At 38.7% G+C, this 24,242-nt stretch overlaps 1 protein-coding gene across 1 annotated transcript in view; it reads right to left on the reverse strand.

Moving 5' to 3' along the window:
- The window catches only part of LOC100730472 (liver carboxylesterase 1-like), a 35,793-nt gene extending 16,779 nt beyond the window's left edge, over nucleotides 1-19,014 (reverse strand). The window contains exons 1-9 of the mRNA XM_003472092.3: nucleotides 18,847-19,014; nucleotides 15,973-16,180; nucleotides 14,581-14,719; nucleotides 11,741-11,874; nucleotides 9,748-9,901; nucleotides 6,847-6,951; nucleotides 5,982-6,086; nucleotides 3,088-3,126; nucleotides 285-425 (exon numbers count right to left, since the gene is read on the reverse strand). Of these exons, the coding sequence (XP_003472140.2) occupies nucleotides 285-425; nucleotides 3,088-3,126; nucleotides 5,982-6,086; nucleotides 6,847-6,951; nucleotides 9,748-9,901; nucleotides 11,741-11,874; nucleotides 14,581-14,719; nucleotides 15,973-16,180; nucleotides 18,847-18,901 (1,080 nt within the window). The 5' untranslated portion in view covers nucleotides 18,902-19,014. The remainder of the gene's footprint in view (nucleotides 1-284; nucleotides 426-3,087; nucleotides 3,127-5,981; nucleotides 6,087-6,846; nucleotides 6,952-9,747; nucleotides 9,902-11,740; nucleotides 11,875-14,580; nucleotides 14,720-15,972; nucleotides 16,181-18,846) is intronic.
- Between the last annotated feature and the right edge of the window lie 5,228 nt (nucleotides 19,015-24,242).

Here is a 24,242-nt window from a genome sequence, read left to right on the forward strand (position 1 = left end):
GAGATCTAGGGAAACCATAGCACATCCTCAAAGTAGAAGTAATTGCTCCCTACATTCAAGCTCCAAGACTCCCCAACTTCTTCAACTCTGGAATTTCTCCAACTTCTTCAGCTCTGGAATTTGTCCAACTACACAATTAGCTCCTTTGTCTGGATATTTTAGTATTGTTTCATGGAAATACAATCAAAATTTGTTTTATGGATGATTATATAAGCCTCAGCATCCAGGAAATGACTGAATATGTGGAGGGGGTGCATCTATCTAAGAAACCTGGGCATACTCACCATGGGAAGGCCCCAGCCAAACTCTTGCTTGTTTATTCCTACAATATAGGGGATGGTATTGAAATTCTTTTCAGCCAGAATCTCTTCAGGTGCTTTGGGCAGCAGTACACCATCAACAACAGTGGGCACAGCAGGATAGTTCTGGGGAGCATAATGCCTTTCATTATTCTCCCTGTGATAACACATCTGTTCCTCCCTCTGTCTATTTGAGGATATGACCATAACCAACATCTCTCCTGGCAGTGACCAGTAGCCAGAAAAACCCAGAAGTACATTTGTGAAACACCAAGGGCAGAAATTTGAGGAGTTAGTGGTGGTGATGTGATGCTGGTGGGAGAGGAGAAGGGGAATTATCACCCAAATTAAAATATCTATTACTAAAATATTCATAAAGTCAATTCTGGTGTCTTTATAATATTTATATATATAAAATCACAATGAATGCTGAATTAGTGAACACTGGATAATTTTCCAAAGGTAATACCACAGTTCCTGGGGACATGTGCCATATTATTATAATATTTGTTTTGCTTTTAGGTACTTATCTAAAGTTTTATTATACATCACAAACTTGTTAGAGAAAATTAGTTGCATGTAAAATTTATTTATGATAATACACTACCTGGGAAGGTCCACAAATTTTCATGACTCTCTGTAATGTAATTTTAAATTTTTGCACTTCTGCTCATAACAATGCCATCTACTACACTTTTCGTAAATTTGCCATCTCAAGAAGGCACTGATTTATTGACTTCATCATCTTGGTTACAGCTGTTTCACATACTATTGATATTACGCTACTACTTTCCCTCACAGAGAGGCAAAATCACTGATAAAGCATAGTGCCAAAAATAAAGCACTTCAGAGATAACAAAAAAGACATCTCTATGCATGAGAAATGGACTGTAAGACAAATTTTCTCCATTGACCTCACAAGGGTAAAAGGACACAATGCTACTCAACTTTTTCACCACTCTGCATGTACTTTGCAGTGATCATATGAGTTCGGCAAGTAATGATTTAGGATTACAAACACATTTCAAAGAGTAAATAAATTCAAACTTAGACTCCCAGATTATTTAGGATCATATCTATAGATCTATTAATCTATAGGACTGAGCCTTTTAAGCCTATCACTCAAGCTGCCTAAATGCACCTTGGTTCCCTATTTCAGAGCAGGAAACATCATTACAAGGGCCAAATCCTACTGCAATAGTGTCTCATACAGAGCAAGTTCTGCTTGCAACAACTGATACAGCAGAAAGCCTGTGTACTTCAGTAAGGGCTGCTCTGGAAACAGCAAGAGGAGCAGCTCATCTGAAAGATGATTTACAACAGGGCCATTGGAGCAGGTGTTTGCCAGGTCCAGGGGAAGATGGAGTTGAAATCTATGGTCAAGCAAAGAAAAAATGGAGGCATAGAACAAAGTGGAAAATGCCTGAGCAAAGAGACAAGGAGCCATTGTGCAGAGCTAACCTCAGAAATGTAAAGGAGCAGTGACCTTAGGAGAGTGCCCCAGAACAGGGACAAGTAACATTGTTAGGTGGTAGAGCATGTGTTCTGCTTAATATCTGGAACATCCTTGAAGGTTACATGTGCTTTGAAGTCTTAAACAAAGAAGGAATGTCAATTTGCCTAGTAAACAAGATCAGACTTTTAAGGAGGGACATGATATGTTCTCTTTTTGATTTACAAACTCTAGTCATATGGCATCATTCAAAGTACAAATGTGGAGAAAAATAATAGTGAATAGTAAAAGTGCAGAAGACAAGCAATGAAAGTTTCAGTGGGGAAAGCAACCATGGGAGACCACTGCAATCAGCAACCATGAAAGCAATGGTAATGAACATTGTCCACACAGTGGACAGTAGTGGCTGTCTGAAACCCATATGCTTGAGTCCCAAAAATCAGGAACATCTTTGTTTCTTCACACTGCACATCCTGTTTATCAGCAAGTCATATCATTTCTTCCTTCAGATTCATCCAGACTCCATGCACATGTTCCTCCCCACTGTTCCACTCCTAATATAATCAAGGAAGTTCCCTTGATTGGCCTGCTGAAGTGCATTTTCCTCCATCCCCAGTTTGTGGTCTATGTATCTGCCCTGACTTTTCCCTGCTATTTAATGCAAACCAGTCTCAGAACCTGTTGCAAATCTAAGATATATCACTGTGCTTCTCAGAGCCATCTGAGCAACATCCATCTGGTGCTCAATCATTAACCATGTTCTTTCAGTGATCTACCCAGCCCATCTCCTATGACCGTTGCGTCTGAACAGTCTACATCCTCCTGCACACTTGCTCTTTCTCCTTTAAGAGCTGTAGAGAGTGGGCAAATGGGTCAGCAGGTTTCTGGAATGCTGGGAGGAGAGTTGCAGTGAGACCTTCTTTCCTTGCATAGCAAATTAGCCCTATGCCCTCCCAGGAAATTGGACTCATTAAATGATCCTGTGCTGCCTATCCAGTTACCTCTACCCCCTCGTAGCAGAAAATTATGATCAATTCTGTTTCCCAGGAGCTTTCCAAAGCAAAAAATGATAATGAAAAAAGGTACATCAATTCAGAATACACACATTTTTTCTGACTAGGAGCACAGAATGAGACTCAGGATATTAATCATTTGAGTCCATTCTCTGATCTTACAATTGGGGTTACCATGGCAAATCTTATCCCAAAGATAAGCTGGGATTCAGCAACATGTCCGTAAGAAGGAACTATCATTCCAAAAAGCAGGGTGTTTTTTCATTGTGAATTGGAGGTTTAAAGAATCAAAATCCATAATCAAGAAAACAAACATTCTTACCTCCCTGGGGTCTCCAGATAAATCCACAGTAAAAAATTTCTGTGAAGACAAAGGGAAAACAGCATGAGAATATTTCAACAAGACACAGCTCATCCTTCTACCTGTGCCTCAGAGCAATCTAGCTTTTCCTCCTGCTTCATCTTTTGCTAGACCCAGAGAAAAAGGGCACTACACAGAGTCTGATGTGCACAAGCATAAGGAAGCAAGTAGCACAGGGATGGGCAGGCACCTGCAACAGGAGTTAAGTCAAAATTAGCATCACGGGAGCTCTTGGGAGAACATCTTCTGGTGCTTCTACTCAACTTTCATCTAAATGGTCACCCTGGTAACATCATCCCAGTTTGTCTCTTGTACAATGTGGAAGTGAGTTGACTGTAGTGAGGAAACTGTGACAGCTTCACTAGTTGATATGTTAAGGGGTACAATGAAGTGGCATTCCTATCATTCCTCACTTTCTTCCCTCTTCCTCTTCTATGTGATTTCAAGTATCCATAATTAATGTTGGATCTTACCATCCACAAAATTAGAGATTAATGCTAGTATAGATACTTGTCAGGGTCAGTCCAACTGACTGTACACCAAAATTAACACTGCAATCTTACAGAAGATTTCTAAACAAAGAGAAGTCCAGACTGTTCTTTTTCCACAGGGGGTAAATCTACAGTAGGTAAATATGTTTCAGTGAGAAACCAACAGAGTAGAAACTGAGTGAATAACTATATCTTCGATCCATCCAAGAAGAACGAAACCACCTGTTGGTGAAATGTTCAGTTACCTGCAGATTCTACTACATTCCTTAAATACTTTGCTTTTCAAGTCACTTTGAAGGGGATTTCTCATTCTACAATAGGAAACCTTGACTCATAAAATCACTGAATATCACTTCAACTCATATTTTTCTTTATTACAAGGTTGCATGAGGACTGAAGCTGCCTACAAGAGCTAACAGGTCTGATGCAGATATGGAACCAAAATCACTGAAGATGATTCCATTATATGTGATAACCCACCCCAAGTCAGGTGTGTATTGAGAGCAGTGGTAAGCAGGGAAGCACTTCCACAGCAACTCATAAAGATGTCCCAGGCACAGTTTCTCTGGGTTTTTCCAAATTGAGGAAGTACCCCTGCATAAACTGTGCCTTCTTGTGTCACGTCTGGACTGACTGTATTGTCTTACATTTTTCAGATATAAAAACTGTGGTGATTCAATTTCTTGCATATTTTAGTTAACCTGCTTCATATGATGAACCAGATCAAAGCCTCAGAGCCACATGAGAGTCAGTATATGGACACATTAGCAACGCATGGGTCTATAGGCTCCCCCTCAAGATACAGCAGTATCTTTCATGGTTGAGATCAAATAGAAGATGGAGAAGCTCAGGTAACACATGAGACCACAAATGAAACTTCCTCACATGGGGGGTGGTTTCCCTGTGATGACAGATGGCTATGACCTTCCATAAATGTGCAAATATCACTTTTCCTGAGAAGCATCACTGTTACATTGAAAGTGTCCCCTCTCAGCACTCCTATTGCATTTAACCCACTCACTATATGGTTTAGCTGCTCCTTGAATAGTTCTATGTGAAGAGAGATATAGTCAGTTCATAAATTACTATTTATTAACAGAAGAGGAAAAATGAAATTCACATTTTGGATTAGTAGGCTATGCAGTTCTCCTCCCCTGACAGCACCCTTCAATAGAGTTAGCATGGAGACATGGATGGGTTTTTCAGTGCAAATAAGGTGAATAAATATATGAATATATCAGTGACAAACAGCAGACAAGTGACAGATATGTCATTTTTTTTTTTTGGGAATGCAGAGTGAAAGAGTGTAGAAATATCTGCCCTGATGCTATGGATTCTGTGGAGATATCCCTTGAAAGAGTCATGAATTTACACATTGGGCTTTTTCAGAGATGACTCAATCTAGAGTATGTGATCGATTCATGGTGTAATGCTTGTAATAAGGACACTAGGATTAAGGCTGAGTGATTACTAAATCATTCCACTGATTGCATTGTTACCACCCTAATCCTAGGAACCTCAGTACAAGATAAAAGACTGAAAGAGGGTTCCCTTGCTTTGCTACTTTCTGCCTGCCATGAGCTGTTTCTCCTCCACAGTGCTTGTTTGCTATCCTTCGCTGCCTCTAAGGTAGCCAACTATGGACTGAAGACTCTAGACACTGTGAGTTAAGGAAAATTTTTCTCATTTAAATTACGATGTTGGGTATTTGGTTTTAACATCAAGGGAAAACTAACAAATCTGGTAACTTGTTGACATTGACAGAGTGCAGATAAACAAAGGAATTATGTGTGGGGAAATATTTGATTGATGAAACTATAAATGAATTGCATCAATACAAAGATGGATAGAAAAAAGTTGGATATATTATTGGTAGATAAATAATAAATAGATTCAGGTTATCCTGATTTAGTCAGTAGTCAGAAAATGTAGGAAACTGGGCCTACAATGTGAGTAGACAGATAAAATTTATTATACATGTTTTAAATAAATAAAGAGAAATTGTGAAACTTTTCTGAAATAGTTAGAACTTAAATGTGTCCATGTCCAAAATCTAGGATTGTGGTTTCTTGCAAAAGTATAGAGTATTCAATTTTAAAATACATCTGAAAATACAAATGTCAAAATTTTATAGTACAAAGAACTATAGATGGTGAGGAAGGTTTTTATAAAATTATTACTGAATATTTTCAACATTTGTAATACTTCATAATAAAATAAAGAATCTTTCAGTTTGGAAAGGTAGCCTAACTGTGCAGCTAAAAATGAGAAACCATCGCACATAGCTTAACAAGGACAAGAGAACAGCTAAGGAGACACAGTGCTGTGTCAGTATATAGGTACCACTAGAATAGAGGCACCTACCAAGTTCTTTGTGACCTCCAAGAGTTCATCCTCTGTCTTCTGCCGCAGGCAGTGAACCATCACAGCTGAGGAAGTGGTTTTACACCCAGCAGCAACAGCAATTTTCTGCAGGGAGTAAAGTAGCAGCACAGTTCCAGATCACTGGAGCTTTCTTCCATCAATGTACACAAAGCAGTGTTATCACAAGACCAGTGTCTAAATGCACTAGGGGTTAACATAGCATGTTCACACCAGAGGATGTAGGGATCGATTTTGTTGCAGTGCAGATTGCTTCTTTCATTAATAAGGCATGACATATATATATATATATACCTAAGATCATCTGTTGATATGGCCATAATTATTACCCCCAGCACCACAAATAAATAATTAATGAATGAGCACAGTATTCTCAAGCTTAAACTTCATTAAAGAGGTTCTTAGGTATGGAGGTCAAAAGCTTAAATTCAGGATTACTGTGTCTTGTTTCAAAATCCATTTCCTCTAATTCTTTGCTAGTTGATCTTCAGCAAGGTACTTAACCCCTCTGAACTTCTATTTCTCCTTTACAGGTCATGGAAATCATTGCACTTTTATAAAAAGAGTTGCACAGGTGAAGGTACTGAAGTGTGTATCATGTCTCCCACACAATAATGCTTGTACAGATTGCAGGAGGTATGGATAACATGATTCACCAGAAGATATTATATTAAGTATGAAATATGATTGAAATGTGATCCTTGAACTAGCTCTTACAGCTCATCCATTCTCATTTCAGTGATCCTTTGAGCATCTCAGTGATCCTTTGAGATTTCACAGGAAGGAACATATTTATGGATTCCCGGAGAGTAGAGAAAGTACATAGTCATTCCAGGGTGAGTCCTACCTTAGCAAGAGGCTTTATATCCTTACTTAACAGACCAGGAAGAAGGGCCACTCCACTCTCAGAAATGGCCTTGTGGAACAGGTTCTTGGCCAGGGGAGATAAGACCTGGAAAGGGAGTAGAGTTTAATTCTCAAAGGATGGAGGTGAGTGGATCACTTAGACATTAAGATCAAGGCTCCCTTTATCCATTGGCTGCCCTGGCCCTTCACCTTAAAATACTGCCACTGAGGAGCTACGGCTGCTCTTCAGATTTCCTTTGTTTCCCAGGTTCCCTCTATGAGCCATTTCCCTAAAAGAACTCTATTTTTTAAATTTTATTTTAAAGAGGAAAAAAGATAACAATTCAAAAACAGTTTCAAAACAGGTTAGTAGGATAGTTACAATAGTTTATAGATTGCATGTTGTTATTTCCTAGTAGATATTCACAGTATAGGATATAAGCATGGTATCATTTCTAAATAATATTAGCCCAAAACATTCTCTTCAGGGAACAAACCGAAACTAGCTGTGAAACTTACTTTACTATCTTGTGTATATATGTTTGTTTCTTTTTCTGCTTTTTCTTTTCACCTTTTACCCATCACAGATCTTTTCTTTTGAACACTGTTTTCCCAATTCACAGTATCCATTGTATATTTCTGACCTGTTTACTTGTTCAATTTCTCATACTAGTGAGGCAATACAATTTTTACGCAAGTAGGTCTGATTAGTTTCATTTACGGGCGTGGTCCCAAGTTGTATCTACTTTGCTATATAGGTCTCAAGATTCTTTCTAGGGAAGTGCTCCAAAGACTATAATGGTAAGTATAGTGTGTAAGACAGATGACCATATTACTGAGTTTCTTTTGGAATATTGAAAAGAAGGATTTTCACTGTCAGTTTTTGAATGTCTACCCACTATTTATTCTTTGATTTTGTGACTTTGGCAACTATTTTTAAGACAACAATGAGAAATGTAACAACTAGCAATTCTATGATGATATTTTTGAATTCAGTATTTTTCTACCCTTTTTTTCTATTTTCTTTAATTTTCTTCGCTTTATTTAAAGAAACAATATGCAATATCACAAACACTATTAAACTTCTTTCATTCTGTTCTGAAGATCTGTATTGTTATTGTTCTGAATCTGCTGATATTGTTTATGTCTTTTGCTTTTTGTTTCTCTTTTCTGACTTTTCTCATTTTTAAATAAAAATTTTAAAAAAGATGATCCTTCTTTAATGTCAGATAATCTTAATGGGAGGGAACCAGAAACCAGAATAAGTGATGACATTGGAAATATGTGGCATGTGGCCTCAACAACAACCATAATGTTAGAAATACACTTGTATTTCCAGAAAAAAATTTATCCAAGAATTTTGATTATTTAGAATATATTCTAACAAAAATCATCACCATGAAGGAGCAATGGTTGTTCCTCATGCTAGAGTGCTTCACATACAGATACATAGATGAACTGTGGAAAATACTCTGTTTTAACACATGGCTAATGTTCCACAGTGAGTATACATGGACTATATCCAGTGGAAATGTGGATAATCATTTTCCTTTTGGGCTTTAACAATTGTTTTCCTGTTTCTCTACTACAAAAAGTATACAATGTCTTCTTTTGTGTGTTCAACTATGAAACTAATATCTTGTATAAAAATACAGAAATAGGGCTGACCCTGTGCTCAACACTAAGTAGCTGACTGATTACTTCTGATTTACAGCATCTTTTGTAACATCAGTCAGTGTCCCCCAGTCCCCAGCCCCCATATGAGTTAGACATCTCAAGACTCCAGGTTGAATCTGTGTCACAAATCTCCTGTGTCATCCTTCTCCTCCCTCCCCCTACTTTCACCTTCCCTCCCTCCCTTCTGCTCTCCTATGTTTCCAAAACAACTTGACCCACACCTCCTGAGAGTGTTGTTCTCCCCCTTAGACACTGTCAGTTTATCAGGACAACTAACAAGAAGCCCCTCCCTGCTCTCAGGGCTGTAGTCATATCTTTGATCTTGCTATATATAGTTTGTTCCCAAACCTATTTCCCAAGAGAAATAAGGTGAGCCTTAGTGATTAAAAACAACATACTCAAGCAATATGACACCCTCCATGTTTGTGGTAAAACAGTTTGTAATAGCTAAACCTTGGAAACAAAAGGCCATTAATGGAATAACAGATAAAAAGATGTGTTTCTTTATATAATACAGAGTTACTCAGTCACTTTGAAGGATAGATTTGAGATATTTCTAGGTAAACAGAGGCACATATAGGCAGTGTTCTTAAATAAAAATAGGTCACACATGTAGATATTGCATGACATCTTTGAAGTGAGAAACTCAATGTGTAAATAAGGACAAAGTATATTATAGGTAATGTGAAATAGGAAGAAATGATTCAAAAGAAAGTGAAACAAGGAAGTGAGAGGAAAGGAAGAAAGAGAAAAGAAAAAAATGATAAAAGAAGGATAAAGTAGAAATAAAACTTTGTGTAAGGAGAGTAAGAGGGGTCGAACAGAGGGGATGGGATTGGGGAAGAAAAGAAGAATAAAGACACATTATAACAGGTACAAGTTTCTTAGGATGAATATTACCATTATATTTATCCAAATGTACCAGTAAATTCAATAAAAATCATTAGAAAGACCAATGGAAACTCAACCAAGTTGAAAGCAAAGTAAGACTATTATTGCACATTGGTGGTGGAGATTCTTTCAGGCCCAGGAAATTAAGCTGAAAAACAGTACAAGGAGCACTGGGCCTTGGTTCTTCTCAAGCTGATATGGACACTGAACAAACTCTGCTGTGAAACTAGGTCTGATAAAGAGAGGCAAATATGACTTGATTGGCTGCTCTTCAGGAAGATTCATCAGAAATATCCAGTCTAGGATTAGATTTGACAAAGGTAAGAAGACTTACAAGAACAGAGACACTTTCAGCTCCTGCTGACACTCCAAAGATGGTCACAGAGTCTGGGTTCCCTCCAAAGTTGGCAATGTTGTCCTGCACCCAGCGCAGTGCAGCAACCTGGTCCAAGTGACCCCAGTTCCCTCTGCTGTGTTCATCCCCTGTGCTTCAAGAGACAGGGAAGGGGGGAATAATTAGAACTATCACAGTGATATTCCTTGGACTGAAATGACTTGGGGCCCTAATTTAGTCTTCCAGAATGAAGGCTGGGATCCACAAACCTGAAACAGATGCATCTCTCTGCCTTTTATTCCTACAGCACTGTTCTATGGGGTGATTTGCACTCATTCTTCTAGAAGTGGTAAACTGACCACCTACTGTGTATCCAAGGAAGATCTAAGAAGTACATTGCATCAAGGAATAATACTTGCAAAAAGCTCTAGTTATATTCACTTATACTGCCTACACAAATAATTGAAAAGTGAATATAGTATCAACAATTGAAAGTGACTTGAAGAAAAACAAAACCAGTTAAAGAAAGAAGCAGATATGGTACAGTGCTGTGTCATTTAAGATCTCATCACTATTGAAAATTTCTCTGTCATATTAGCATTTGGTAAAGATCAGAATAAAATGAGCATATGGGTCATTGGTTAGGATGTGAGCAAAGATTAAGCAAGAAATAATTAAATAAACATAAGATGGGACCAAGAAGATTTGCTGGCCTAGTGAATGTAGTGAATCAAAAAGAAAAAGGAAAAAAAAAAAAAGGGTTCTCTCTACCTTCCAGGTCTTTATTCTGAGGAAAAAGAAGGAGACGGCTGCTAGTGGATGTACTACGGTGCTTAGGAGGAGAGGAAGAGTCACTTTTGGATGAAAGGTAGTGGACATTGCAGTATGTAGTAGATATAAAATAGGAGGCATCCTTTAAACATCTATGTGAGTGGGAGGAGATATCTAAAGAAGCCACTTGCCATTAAAAGACAGGAAGGTGATACAAAGAGCTGCAGAAGTGCTCAGGGATAAGTGGAGAAGAAAAGAGAGACACGGGGGATGAGGATGGCTCAGGAGTTGCAAGGTGACTGACAAGTGTGAGCACCAATGAAGAGGAAATTCTTTGGAGAGACTGACTGTATGCTGGTGGTAAGATGAGTTAGGAGTGGAAGATGCCGGGTCACTATTGGTCCCTAGGAGAAGAGCCTGGCAGCATAGTTGGTTGCAACACTTTCAAAGCACATGAATAAAACTTTATTGCTCTGCTGAGTGCTCACTCTCAAAAATGAGAGAGAATTGTGGACAAGAGGGTCCTTTTACAACTTTGGTAGATGCTCAGATGTAGCACAGGTGAAATGAGTATTTCAGAGGCAGTATCATGAAGGCTAGGATTTGACCAAGGATGGAAGTTTGACAGGTAGATCCAGAATTCCAGGCAGAAGGAATCAATCCATGAAAAATCTCAGCAACAAATGAATAAGCGTGACCCATCATTGAAAAGTTCAGTGGGATCGAATTATACATGACTGGAGGCATTATTAAGGAATTTAAAGTGAATGCTTTGGGAGATGGCATGGCAACAACTGGGACTCAATATTTTTTCTGGAGCAGCTATTATGGTTTGCTTTGCATGTGGCTCCCCCAGCCAATCCAAATGTCCTTGTGCTGAAGCCTTGAACTTTAATTTGCTGTAGCACTAATATGGTGTCGCTATGAGAAAAATATAATATAGATCCTATGAGATGTAGTTTAGTTCCAAAGAGAATGAGTCACTTAACCCAAGCTGGCTGGCCCTTGAGTGTTTACCTTGGTTGCTTGTCTTCTCCAGTGATATATTCTGATATTCTCTTGTGATATATACTCTGATGTGACAAAGGTGCTGTCACCAAAGACTGATTAAATAAAGCTCCTAATTTTGAAAGGAAATACATTTCTTTCTTTAAGGTAATCACCTAGTCAAAAGAAAACAGGCCAACACAGAAGCTCATATGTGAAGAGTCCAGTATCTTACCTGAAGAATCCCCAGATACCCAGACGGTACTGAATGCTCACTACCACCACATTCTCAAGGGCAGAGAGGACCAGTCCACCATATGGTGATGCCCCACCAACCAGCAGGGCACCGCCATGGATCCACACCATCACCTGCAAAAAGACATATACACACTGCTTACAGGAAACAGAATTAGGAAGAATCTCTCTCAGGCTCTGCTGTGATTTTCTGGTGCCATACTTGACTCAGGGAGCTTGTTATTGTAGAAAATTCACAGAACCCAGCAAGTTTGCAAATGAAAGCCCTTCAACTCTTTAGCTCTTCCACCTGGATCCTAGCACATCATCCACTCAGTGTGCCCTGGAATCCCTTCCCTTTCCCCTAAACCTTATTTGTTACCTTTTCCCAATATTCTTCAAACAGAGAATATCACCATGGGATCTGCAATGGCTAAGAATTCAGGTTCTCCCCAACATACAGTACCCTCATGCCTGGTCATTCATCAAGATAAACTTATCATGAGCAGAACTTCTATTTACCTTTACCCTAGTTTACTTCCTTTTTCGGGAATTGAATTTGTGAGTGGGAATAGTTCTCTAAAGATACACACATTTCCTAAATGGTGACCTTTTGTTTCATGCCTTCCCTCTGCCTCTTCTACAACCAAAGTCTCCCACCTTTTCGAACCTACCTCACATCTACCTTCTTCATAAACTCTTCAGTGATATAATTTACATTATCAGAGAGCCTCCTGTGAGGCAAGGACTGTGATCAGGATAGAATATAAAAGGGATGCACCAGTTTGTATTCATACTTAATTTATTTCAAGAGCCGACATTTAAGGAATGCTTGTGAGATTAAATAATAATAGCCCTGCTGTAGTTATTTTTCTAAGAAATTATAAAACCACTAGTAAACACATATTTATACTTATTTAAGCACTGTTAGTTAACTCATTCATGAGGTAAACACTAATATTTTCCCATATAATGTATAATTGAGACATGCCAGAGCCAAGTTGATAAATGCTACTGATTGCAATGCCACAGCTAATAAGTGGGAATACTTGAAATTGATCATGAAATGTGACCTCAGGACTGTAGTTCTCGGGTGCCCATGGACAGCAACCAACAGCCACACCATAGAAAATCAATTGGTACTTGCTTTTATTAGTGCTAATTTATGCACATATTCAGATTTCCAACAAGACTTGACAAGTTATTATATTTGAAGAAAGAATATTCATAGAAATTATGCAGCTGCTCAACTCTATATACCAATCAAAGGAGTATACTACACTCTAACTCATGTCCAAGATGGAGGGCCTCCAGATTTCTTTCTCCTGATGACCCTGTTGCTTCTTGATCTCTGATTTCAGCATATCTCCAAAGCAGAGATGCAGTCTAGAACATCAGTGAGAAGAAAGTGAGCCCTAGAGCTCATCAACAATGTTATGCAGAGAAGTTAGTAGCTTAATATGAAGCCAAGAGAGCAAGAGTGTCCAAGACAGGATCTGCATGGTTATTATTTGTATTGATTCAGATTTCTGGTTTTGCTAGTCTTCAAGTAACATTGAGTATAAAAGAGAAAACTAAATGAATGAGTGAATCAATGAATGAATGAGGAAACATTTCTCTCCTTATGCTTTATAAAGCATATATAGGGTCAACTTTCATTCCAAGATCAGAAACACCCACTCAATTCCTGGGACGCATAAGAGGATATTTTTAGAGACTTCGTCCTGTCTCCAGCATACTTTCCACACACTGATCTACACCTGCAACCTGCCTCACTTTTGACCATTTTTGTTTGTGAATTGCTAACTCACTTTTACATCAACCAGTGTCACAGGAAATTAAGGAGCTATGACAAAAATCTCAAATGGTTTGGTCAAAAACAAGGAAGCCTTTCTGATAGTGATCCAGTGTTGTTCACCTACACATACACCATAGAATAATGAAAGTTCTAACAGTACTTTCAGGATAGGGAAAAGTTACAGAAACTCACCATATAAGCTTCATTTCCTAGTCCATGTCAGGGAGCATGTAGGGAGTGGCTTCGAATAGCTACTGCTGCCCTGCCCCTCCTGCCTGTGGGCATTTTGTGTGTCAGCCTACATTTCCCATGATCCTCATGTCTGCCTACATTACCCATAATCCTCTCCTGCTTACGTCATATATCCGAATGTGATGATGACCTATCAGATAACACTCTGTGCCCTCTTCCTGCCCTTGGCCCGCCCCCCACCCTATATAAGTTGTAGCCATTTTGAAAATAAACGAGACTCGATTGGAATCGCATCCTGTTTCCATCTCTTTTCTCTTGCCCTGCCCCCATCCCCGATCTCCTCTCCAGGTGAGACCCATAGATTGGTCCGCAGGCCGGATTAGGAGTGCTGGTTTGAAAATCATGGCCTTGTATCTTCACTACCATGTGACTATTTTTCCCTCATTTGTGTCTGTTTCGATATATGTAAAGAAAGTTCGGTTTGTTCAACTTTCTCAAGGGTCTTTATACCTCTACATTTCTAGGAAATTAAATCTTATTTGTATAAGATCATGTTCTTAATCTAGTAACAAAGTAAACCATTTTTTGGTCTGTTCTTATTGTGAAAAACTTGGAAAATTTAAGCTGTATATTTCAGATGTTCATAATCTGCCCCCGGAGGCTCCAGGTAAGTTAGAGAACTAGGAAAGTGAAGTTTGTATTTCTTGTGAGGAAAAGAAGCCACAGGGCCTGGAATCTGTCATGGCTCATGCTGCATTGGTTCCAAGATGCCTTCATCACTGTCTGATAAGTAGTGGACAACCCAGGTGCTAGGACCCATCAGTTTTACCCCAGTGCTCCCCCAGTCTTACCGGCAGTCTACTTTTCCTTGTTGAGTCAACAGGAGTATAAATATTCAGGTATAGGCAGTCTTCAGAAATTGAGACAGTAATCTTTCTGGTACTCACAAGGTCTGTCTCAAAAAATTCTCCAATTTTTAGTTGGGAACACCTGATAGAGGACGGACACAAATTTCAACCAGATGGAAACTGCAAGTGTCATCTGGGTCCTGATGTTCTAGGAAGTTGAATCCTATAAGTGTAAACAATATCACTTGGAATAAAGGAATTACATTGAGTAGGGGGCTTTCTGGGATTTTTAGGTGTCTTCAGATCATCTACTGTTGGAATGAAATAGTGCTCTCCCTTCGTTCTTGCTTCAAGTCATGTATTATGTTAAGTGGCCTTGCATGAATTTATGTCTCCTTTTGTCTGCCATCTTCTAGCAACAAATTAAGTGATTGCTTTGTCTAAGGGTCTCACATATCCAGCAGGGTCAAATTTATAAACATGTCTGCTGCCATGATAAGAGGTCTCTAATATTCTGCACAAGTTTAAATTGGTAATATATATTTAATTTTTCCTGTTTGCCAGATGTCAATTAAAATTCTTATGAATTCTTGGATCCCTCAGATCATCCCCAAGAATGAATTCTGTTATTATCATCATTTTACAGTTATAAAACTAAAGAACAAAGAGTTTAAAGAACAGTGCCAGGTCACACAAAGAGGAATATTCATGCTATTTTGTAAAAGTATTTGTATAAGTATTATTTGTATAAGTATTTTCACATAGATTGTAAGAAATATTCTAAGATTTTGGTTGACTCAGCACAATACTGAGGTACTCTGGGGATGGTTGTGAAGCCAATTGGACATGGAAGATTTTTTTTTTCAGCTAAAGAGGGTGATTGGAGCATGGCAATCTAGATAGAGCTGGGAGTGAGAAGTTACAAAATTAATCCCAAACAATGCCTTAAACCTACATCCTTCCTTCATCCACACCTCTCATAGACATTAAAAGGCTTGAGATGGGAAAATAGACACCATCATTATCTCTCCTCTCCCTCTCTGTTTACTACTTCTTTCCAGAATTCTTTGCATAATCTCATGGAGTACTTAAATCATTTATGAATTTATGTTTCATTCATTAACTCTCTCTAACAAATACATGCAAGCTCCATGAAGGCAGGGGCTTTTGTTTTGTTCACTATCATACTGTCAGAAACTAGATCATTCCTGGAATGCAACAAATGTCAAAGATTAAGAGCAACATACTGTGGAAAAATTAAGTGTTTGCAACATTGAACATTGCTTTAGACATTTCTAGAACAAATGAAAGTCAATCATTGGATACTCTGACGCCCTGCATCCCTCTAAGACAAACTTCCCAGAAAAGAGTCCAAACACAAGCCCACTGACTTACATGGGAGGGTAAGATGTGGTGTTCTTTACATAGTTCCATGGCTCTGCAGGTTGTGGAGGAGCAAACCTCAGGGACCCAAGAGGAGGTTTTGCAAAAGGGACTCCCAGAAATACAGCCACAGGTTGTGCAAACCCTTCCACTCTTTCATACTTTCCCAGGACTTTTCCATACTTAGTGTCCACCACAGGTGGTGAGGAAGGGTGCTCAGCTAGATATGGAGAGGAAAAAGGGGCACATCAAAAAGATGAGATTAGCACTTGATTATAACTGGTTTTTACCACTTCCCTTGCACACAAGCTTGAATAAATCATCCAAACACACGAGGACTCAGTAAAATGAGCATAAGGAAAAGTGTTCTTCCTAACTCAAAAGGCTACACAGAGGAGAAATTGAAACAGGTAATAGGAAAGCACTCAGGCAAGAGTCTCTGTACAAGGAGAGTTTCTGGGAATGAATACAACATTCAGTCCTTGCCTGCTGATGAGAGGATGCAAAAGAAGTGGCCTCTGTTTTCAAGAATGTTAAACTCATGAGGACAAGGTGCAACAGACAAATTCAACAGTGGAAGGAAAGATGTGTCCTTGCAGAATTATCAGAAAGTTGCTATAGGAGTTTGAATAAGGAGTGAGGAATTTGCTGGTACAAAGGACCAGGGATTTGCAGCCAAGAATTAGTGCACAACACAATGTAGAATGAGAATGCATAATAGCCAGTGGAGAAAATGTGCAGATCCTCAAAGACAGCAGTAAAATTTGTGGCTAGGAAGTAGTAAGCAGTGCATGAGTATCCCCAGATGAAGTCCAGGGTGAGTGGAAGATAACATTGGACTGAGAAGGTGTGTGTCAGGAAAGGCCTTGAAAGACAGGATAAAGAACTTACTTAGTGGACAACTGAGCAGCAGGAACAGTTCTAAACTAAGAACACAATAAACTTCTATAATCTTCCTCAAGTGTCCTGAGCAGGTCTTTCTACAGGAGAGAAGGATGGGATATTTTTCTAAGGGCAAATCTCTTGCTTATGCTTTTTGTTCTTATTTCCGAGGATTACCAATCACATCAAAATGTGCTTTCTGGGGCTGGGGATTTCGCTCAGCAGCATAAGCACCTGCCTTGCAAGCAGGCGGTCGTGAGTTCAATCCCCCGTACCGATAAAAAAGAAAAAAGACAAAAAAAAAAAAAAAAAAAAAAAAGAAAGAAAGAAAGAAAGAAAATGTGCTTTCTGTGATGCAAATATATTGAGATATCCATGGATAGTGGCTTTGCAGGATTCTTTATTTCTTTTGTTACCTAAGGTTTCTGTACCCCACATAGTTCCCCTTTAATAATTAGGAGAAAAATATTAGGATGTAAAAGGGAGGTGTGCACAAGGAATTATAAAGGAGGATTTGGTCTTAACAGGACGTGGATTCCTCAAAGCAAGACAGAGAGAAAAGAGCAGGTTACTGATGCTGGCTGTATAAGTTATATAGGCTTAAACATAGAGTCATTGAGAATCTTGCTAAAAGGTTCTATTAGATAAGAATACCCTAAGATCGTGAATGAGATAGGTGAAGGGCAAGTACAGTAATGCATCTGAGTGACTTCAATACAGTCCTCCCTGGGAGAAGAGAATGATCTGAGAATAAAGTCCAAAGATAACTGCAGTTGACCCTGAGAGGACCTGTCAGCATGGTGCTGTTTTAGGACAGTCAAGGCAGAAGAGGAAGGTGGGCTGGCAGGAGGGGAGAATGCATCAAAGAGGTGAAACAAGTTATGGTAGGAATTTCTAGATGTGGCCTGTTAGCTCAATGATAATTCTGCAGCTACATAAATTGGGCTGAAGCCACATTGCCTAGAGTGAAAATGTGGAAGCCTTGGATGGCTTACAAAAGAATGCAAACCATAGCAGATAGTTTGTGATTGACATAAACTCTCGTTCCTTTAAGTTGCTTCTTAAAGAAAATTTTGCTAGACTAACAAGGATAAATTCATGTTACAGATGAGGGACAGTATAAAATTGAATGCAGCCTAAAGATGGAAATGAATGGCAGGATACCTAGCAGAAGAGAATATTTCTGTTCCAACCTAGATACTTTTTCTGCTGTTTAATCCATTCCAGTTCTCTCAAAGTGTTACATAGCCAGAGAAAAGATAAAATCCTACTCATTCCAGTGATCTAAGGAAGCTGATATTTGACCACTGTCCCATTTCAGGAGCCAGTGAGACCAGGCCATGATTTTTCACATTATCTCTGGAGAGTCCATGCCTCTCTGAGTCACAATTTCTGTGTCCATCAAATGGTACAAATGTAGACAAACTTCCTCATTATAGACCTGGATTAACCAAGAACATAATTTCTGTTCTTGTCTCTTTTATTTAAGCTATTGATCATCCAGTCGTTCAGGAGGTTATATACCTAATCACTCTATGATAAAGGACCATCCAAATGGCTTAGAAATAGCAATCCATTTCATGCATTCTATAAAACCTGGATGTAGTTACTATGCAAAAATATGAAAAAAATGAGTGAGCCATGAAGAATGAACTTATCACATTTAAGGACACAGAGTTTATGAATACAACCTCTTTAAATGAAACCACTATACCTGGATTAAGAATGAAAGCTGAGCTCTCTGAATCCTCATCTATGAGACCCAAGTTTGTTCACTGCACTTATGCACTGGTTGTGTGCTCTAGAAGCTCAGGGTGTTTTTCCTCCCCTGTGTCTCACTATGCCCAAAACAAACTTTGTGGCCTGGGCACGGCAAGCCTATGGCCAGAGTGAGTGCTCTTCACAAAAGGGACTAATATACCCTTTCCTCTTGATATCACCACTCACATCCTCTCCAAATTTCTGTGCCCTGATCTGAGATGTTTTTATTTTCATAGTACTCACCCCACGTCATGCAAGTAGCCAGAGATGCCACAAACATTACCCAGAGTCTCATCATTAAAGGACAACAGATTGGGAGATAAGGAGCTCTCTGTTCAGATTCACAAGGATGCACTTGTCTTCATCCAGAATGGAATATGTTCCTGTAAATCCCACACAACCAACCTATTTGTAGAATATGAACAATAGAAAAGAATTATTTCTTTTAAGGCTTTCCTTGGGTCTCTCATGCTCCACCCATCCAGAGTTTGCCCTATTTTATCTGAACTGTTGCCCATATAATGTTTAGCTAATGTTTTATTTGAAAAGTCTGGACTCTGAACTTAGGCTATAGATTGTCACAATCTAGTACAACAACTTCTTATGTAAGTGTTTTCTCCTAGTATGAATCACATCTCAGTGCACTGTGAGCCATTCCGTGTGTGTACCACCAGAAAGAAATAGGTATCAGTGGAAGATGACTGAAGGTAAAATGAAATTTTGGTCAGGGGTCCACAGCACAACTTGAAAATTCTTAAGTGCATCTCAGAGTCCCATAGGTACTCAATTGGGAAATTACAAGATATCTCTTAAGTTTCCTGGAATAGTATCACAAAGATTTTAAGATTGTCAAGTTTGGAAGAAAATGTAAATTTTGTCTAATGCTCTTTCCAAAGCACAAATTAGCATGGCAATATTTCTGCTAATTGTTTTAGCCTTGCATCACAATTTTGGCATCTGGTCAGAGTAGCTCTGTGGATACATAGTTGACTTTAATATTTGGTCCTTCCTCTCAAAGAGTTCTCCAGGTGGTTGACAAGAATAAGCATGTGGGGAGGGCACATCACAATGTGAGAACACCAAGTTACGAGCAGTAAAAGTGCTCTGGATACAACTTGGAAAGTCTTCCTTATAAACTGCCAGGAAAACATAGAAAATGCTTGAGTCTTCCTCACAGAATCATCTAATTTCCCATGATGAAAAATTTAATATTCTTTTGTAAAACCAGATAAGTAAATATTCTGCATCCACTCCAAGTGGTGAGTTAGATCAAAAGACATTCATGATCTACTGTGAAGGTAAAAGCACATTATAAACACTATTATGACTACATGGAGAGACAGTTGATCATTAAAGGAAGTACCCCCATGTGAACCAACACTTTTATTCCTAGGTGTATAACTCAGAGAAACAAAAACACTTGATATTCAGGAATGTGTACATGAATAGTAGTGCTACTGATAATGGTTTCAAACCATTTCCCATAAAGAGGGAAATTATTCATCACTATAAATAAACAATAAAAGGCAATCTTGTCTACAGTGGAATTCCATTCAGTCATATTATGCTGCTGTGTTAGAAAAACTGGAAAACCCTGTGCTAAGTGAAAGAAGCCAGACAAACAATGCCATAGGATGTATGATTCCATACATATATAACTTTCAGAATATCAAACCAAGAGAGACAAGAAATAACTCTGTTCCTACTTGGAACTTCAAACAGGGCTTAGAAAAGCCGTAAAAAATGGCTGCTTATGGGTACAAAGTTTCTTTCTGTAGTGATAAAAGTGTTATAAGATTATATGACTCAAGATTATAAGTGTTATAAGATAAAAGTGTTATAAGATAGTGGTAATGTCTGAGAACTTTTTAAATATACTATAAATACCTGAATGTTAACATTTAAAAAATAAAATTTTATTATATTGGAATGTCAAAATATCATTTTGTCATCAGTATCCTTAAGTCATTTATAAAAATAGTAAATGATTTAAAATTGAAGTATTTTAACTCAGTATGTATGTGTTCCCATTTTAGTAATAAAATACATTCTTTCTGAATAGAAAAAAATTCTAGAGAATTCGTATTTAATTAGTACTGCAACAGACATTTCCAGTTGTAATGTAATGATTTTACTTATATACAATTTGCTCTTTTAATCATTCATACATTTGTCTGATAAATATTTATTGATAAATTACGATATCACAAAAACTCTGCAGAATATTCTGTGTGCAGGACCTCATGGTCAGGACAATCTGAAGAGATAAATTCTACTGGTACCTGAGACTTGCTGTAGTAAGAACAAGAGCTGAAGCCTGGACCAAACCTCTGTGATCCTATAGCCCATATCATGCTCTACCCATTCTGCTGCAAGGTCAACTCCTGTCAAAGACTAACGTGTTTAGGGTGCCATGTACACTTGATTGACCTGTGAAAGATATGGTGTGGCCTTCCCCCTTTGATGTCCTTCAAATTTCACTTCTTAATGTGCCTCCTGAACCCTCCAGGAATCCAGAAATTTGACTATTGGTTGTTACCTGGTGCTATTCAGAGGAGTACAGGTGGTTGCAGCAGGAACAAAGTGGTTCTTGGAAGAGGCATTGACTTCATGGCAGAAGCATTTCCTGATCACTCAGACTTCACATTCTCCCTCCCCCAGTGTAGACTTCTTCCTGTGAAGAGGTCCCCAGGCCTCTGTCTAGGGTCATGAGGTTAGTTATTGCCAAAGAGAGGCCACATATGTCCATTGTGTCAAATCCAGCATAGTGAGGACAGAAATGTGCCTTTTCTTGAAATATTAGGCAAAGATTCTGAGGCCCTGAAGTTTGTGCTTGGATGAGAGATGCTCTTTGAACTACAACAGAAATTTGAACATTAGCCTAGCAATAAATTATTATTATACTTGAGCTATCACATAGTTTGGATCGCCAAACCCTGAGAATACAGGCGAATGGCAAAAGTTCACAGTCATTTACCTAGTGGACTTTGTCAGTTTGGTTCCTATTCTTTCCCCCTGGCAACTGCACATGCATTCACAAACAAAGAAAGATTCTTGTATAGAATTCAGAACTAGAATTGTATAGTAAAAGCTGTCAATGGTTGGATTTATTCATGAACTTTACAATCCCAGGGCTGTGATGGCTTTCAACATCCAGGAGCTCCTCTTTATGGGAATAATTTCTCTGAAGTGAGGAAAATCCGTGCTACACTTAAGGAGCTGAAACTTCAGGGTTTTCACAATCATCCAATTCTCTGGAGCATCTCTCAATCAAGCAATGAATGAAGATCCAGCAGGAAAACTCTGGCACTGTGAAAAAATAGAAGTTGGAAGCTTCCAGAAGAAAAACTAATCAAAGCACGCCTTAGCCACAGGCTTGTCAAAAAAGAACTTGTGAAAATACTTCATGCCCCTTGCCAATATGGGAAACTGACTGAAACAGACAATCTCTGCCCAATTCCCTCCTTGTATTAAGCTCTAAATCTCCATATTGGAGATGTGTAATGAATCCCCGATAGGCTACGTTTCCTGCTATATTGTATGTTCCACACAGAAAAACAAAGCCATTCATGTGTATTCTCATAAGTAGAGGAAAATTGGACACACAAGGATACACCAGGATCGTGTGCACACACCACATGTAGATACAAGAACAGGACAGCCTTCTGGAAGAAAAGAAAAAACAGAGATAAGTGATAAGCAACCCTGCTGACACCTTGAGCTAGACTTTTAGCTCCTAAAAGTGAGAGAAAACTTATTCCTGTTTTTTAAGCCATATAGCCCATGATATACTGTTAAAGCAGAAAAAAATGGACTAAGAAATACACACAACTCAATGATCTTCCTCTCACTCAGAGAAAAATGGAACAGATAATGGGAGTTGCCTAAGATAACACAGCAACTCAAGTGAAACTCAAGAAAAATTTTGAAGCTTTAGACTTCTACTGCATGATAATGGCAGCCACCTTTCTTGTTTAATACCCAGGGAAGTGCTGTAACCATTAATATTATCTCAAGGTAAGATGTATTGATTTGTCTGTAATTATGTGGTTAGTACCTTGGCCCAAGCTGTGGGTCTTAGGACTGATGGACGGTAAGCCACAGGCAGACTCTGTACCTAGTGGGGAGTAATCTGTCTCTCAAGGCCCATAGCTGGCCTGAACTTTCCCACATCAGACCATTATTGACCAAGAAGTGATGAATATTACAGACCGTAAACCATACAAAAATACATAAAGGCACTTGACATTTTGTCTAAGACCCTAGATTTGGGCTAAAAGGAAGCTTTTGGAGAATGAAAGTCATCAAAGGATGCTCATCAGCAGTCATTTCAGCCAATAAGACAGTCTGTCAAACTTGTGATAATGTAAGGACATTATGCCCACATAGATATTTGTTCCCCAAAGTATCCATTTTAACTGAACACTGTTTGAACTGAAGTGTGCCCCTTACTTTTATCCAAGAAGGAAGAATTATAATAAAAAACCTTAATAAAATATCTTAATGTCTCTTTCCATACAGTACAAGTTGAGTGATGATCAGCCTAAGAAGACCAAAAGACTGTTCCCAAATACTGAGTGCACCAAGTATGTTCTAAAACACACACACACATACACACACACACACACACACACACACACACACACACACACACACACACACCTGTTAACCATCCTGCCTTTAGTCTAGTCAAATGGCTTTTCCTGATAAACAATGCTTGCTCTTGGCCTTTGACAATTGTGCAGTGCTTTCCTAGAAAAACACAAAAGGAGATGAATGAATTTCTCCAAAAACACTATTGAGTCACATGCCCACTTGTGACTCCAGCCACTCTACTAGTAGAAGTGGTCATTGCTTGTCAGTACTTAACTGCACCTGTGAAGCTTATTCGTCGCCCTGATGGAACTGCTGAAAGGATGGATGAAGCTGGGGTTCAGTAAGCCTCACGTGAGATGTCATATTTTATTAGTGAGTCTAATGCCCCTGTATTTGGAGAATATGCTGTATTTATTTTTTTTAAGGAGTAGTTGTTTTGGTCTACTGCTTTTGTCTTGGGGAATCCTCTAAACTTACCCATGTGGATCATTATTTCAGAAGGAATGGGCATGGCTTTGATAAAGCCTGTTGTGACAGGATGAAAGTGGTAACAGAAGATGGGAAGAGAATCATGCGGAATTTTCAGACCATTGATCAGAGCTCTTCCAGAAGTATAACAACATGATTCAGGCAGAATGGAAAACTTTAGGGCTCTGTATTTTAGAATGCATTTTGCACCACATCAGTTTTAAGGCAATCACAGAAATGGACCTTTTGGATTCCCTTACGATTAAGGAGAATGAAAAATCTCATACAGGATACAAAATGGCAAGAAATGAATAGCTCTTTCAAGGCACTCTGGTGCACATCTGTAATGGTCATATACAGAAGGCTTGGCAGGAGGATCACTGAGTTCAAGGACATTCTGGGCTACATAATGAGTTCAAAACTACCCTAAACTACATAGTGAGATCCAGGCTCAAGGAATAAGGGAGCCAAAAGGAAAGAAAGAAAAGAAAAGAAAAGAGAAAGAAGGAAGGAGGAAAAGAAGGAAGGAAAGAAAGAAGGAACAAAGGAAGGAAGAAAGGAAGGAAGGAAGGAGG

Source organism: Cavia porcellus, unplaced genomic scaffold (genome assembly GCF_034190915.1).
Source record: "Cavia porcellus strain 051 isolate PalLab524CR breed Dunkin Hartley unplaced genomic scaffold, mCavPor4.1 scaffold_4, whole genome shotgun sequence".
Taxonomy (NCBI): Eukaryota; Metazoa; Chordata; class Mammalia; order Rodentia; family Caviidae; genus Cavia; species Cavia porcellus.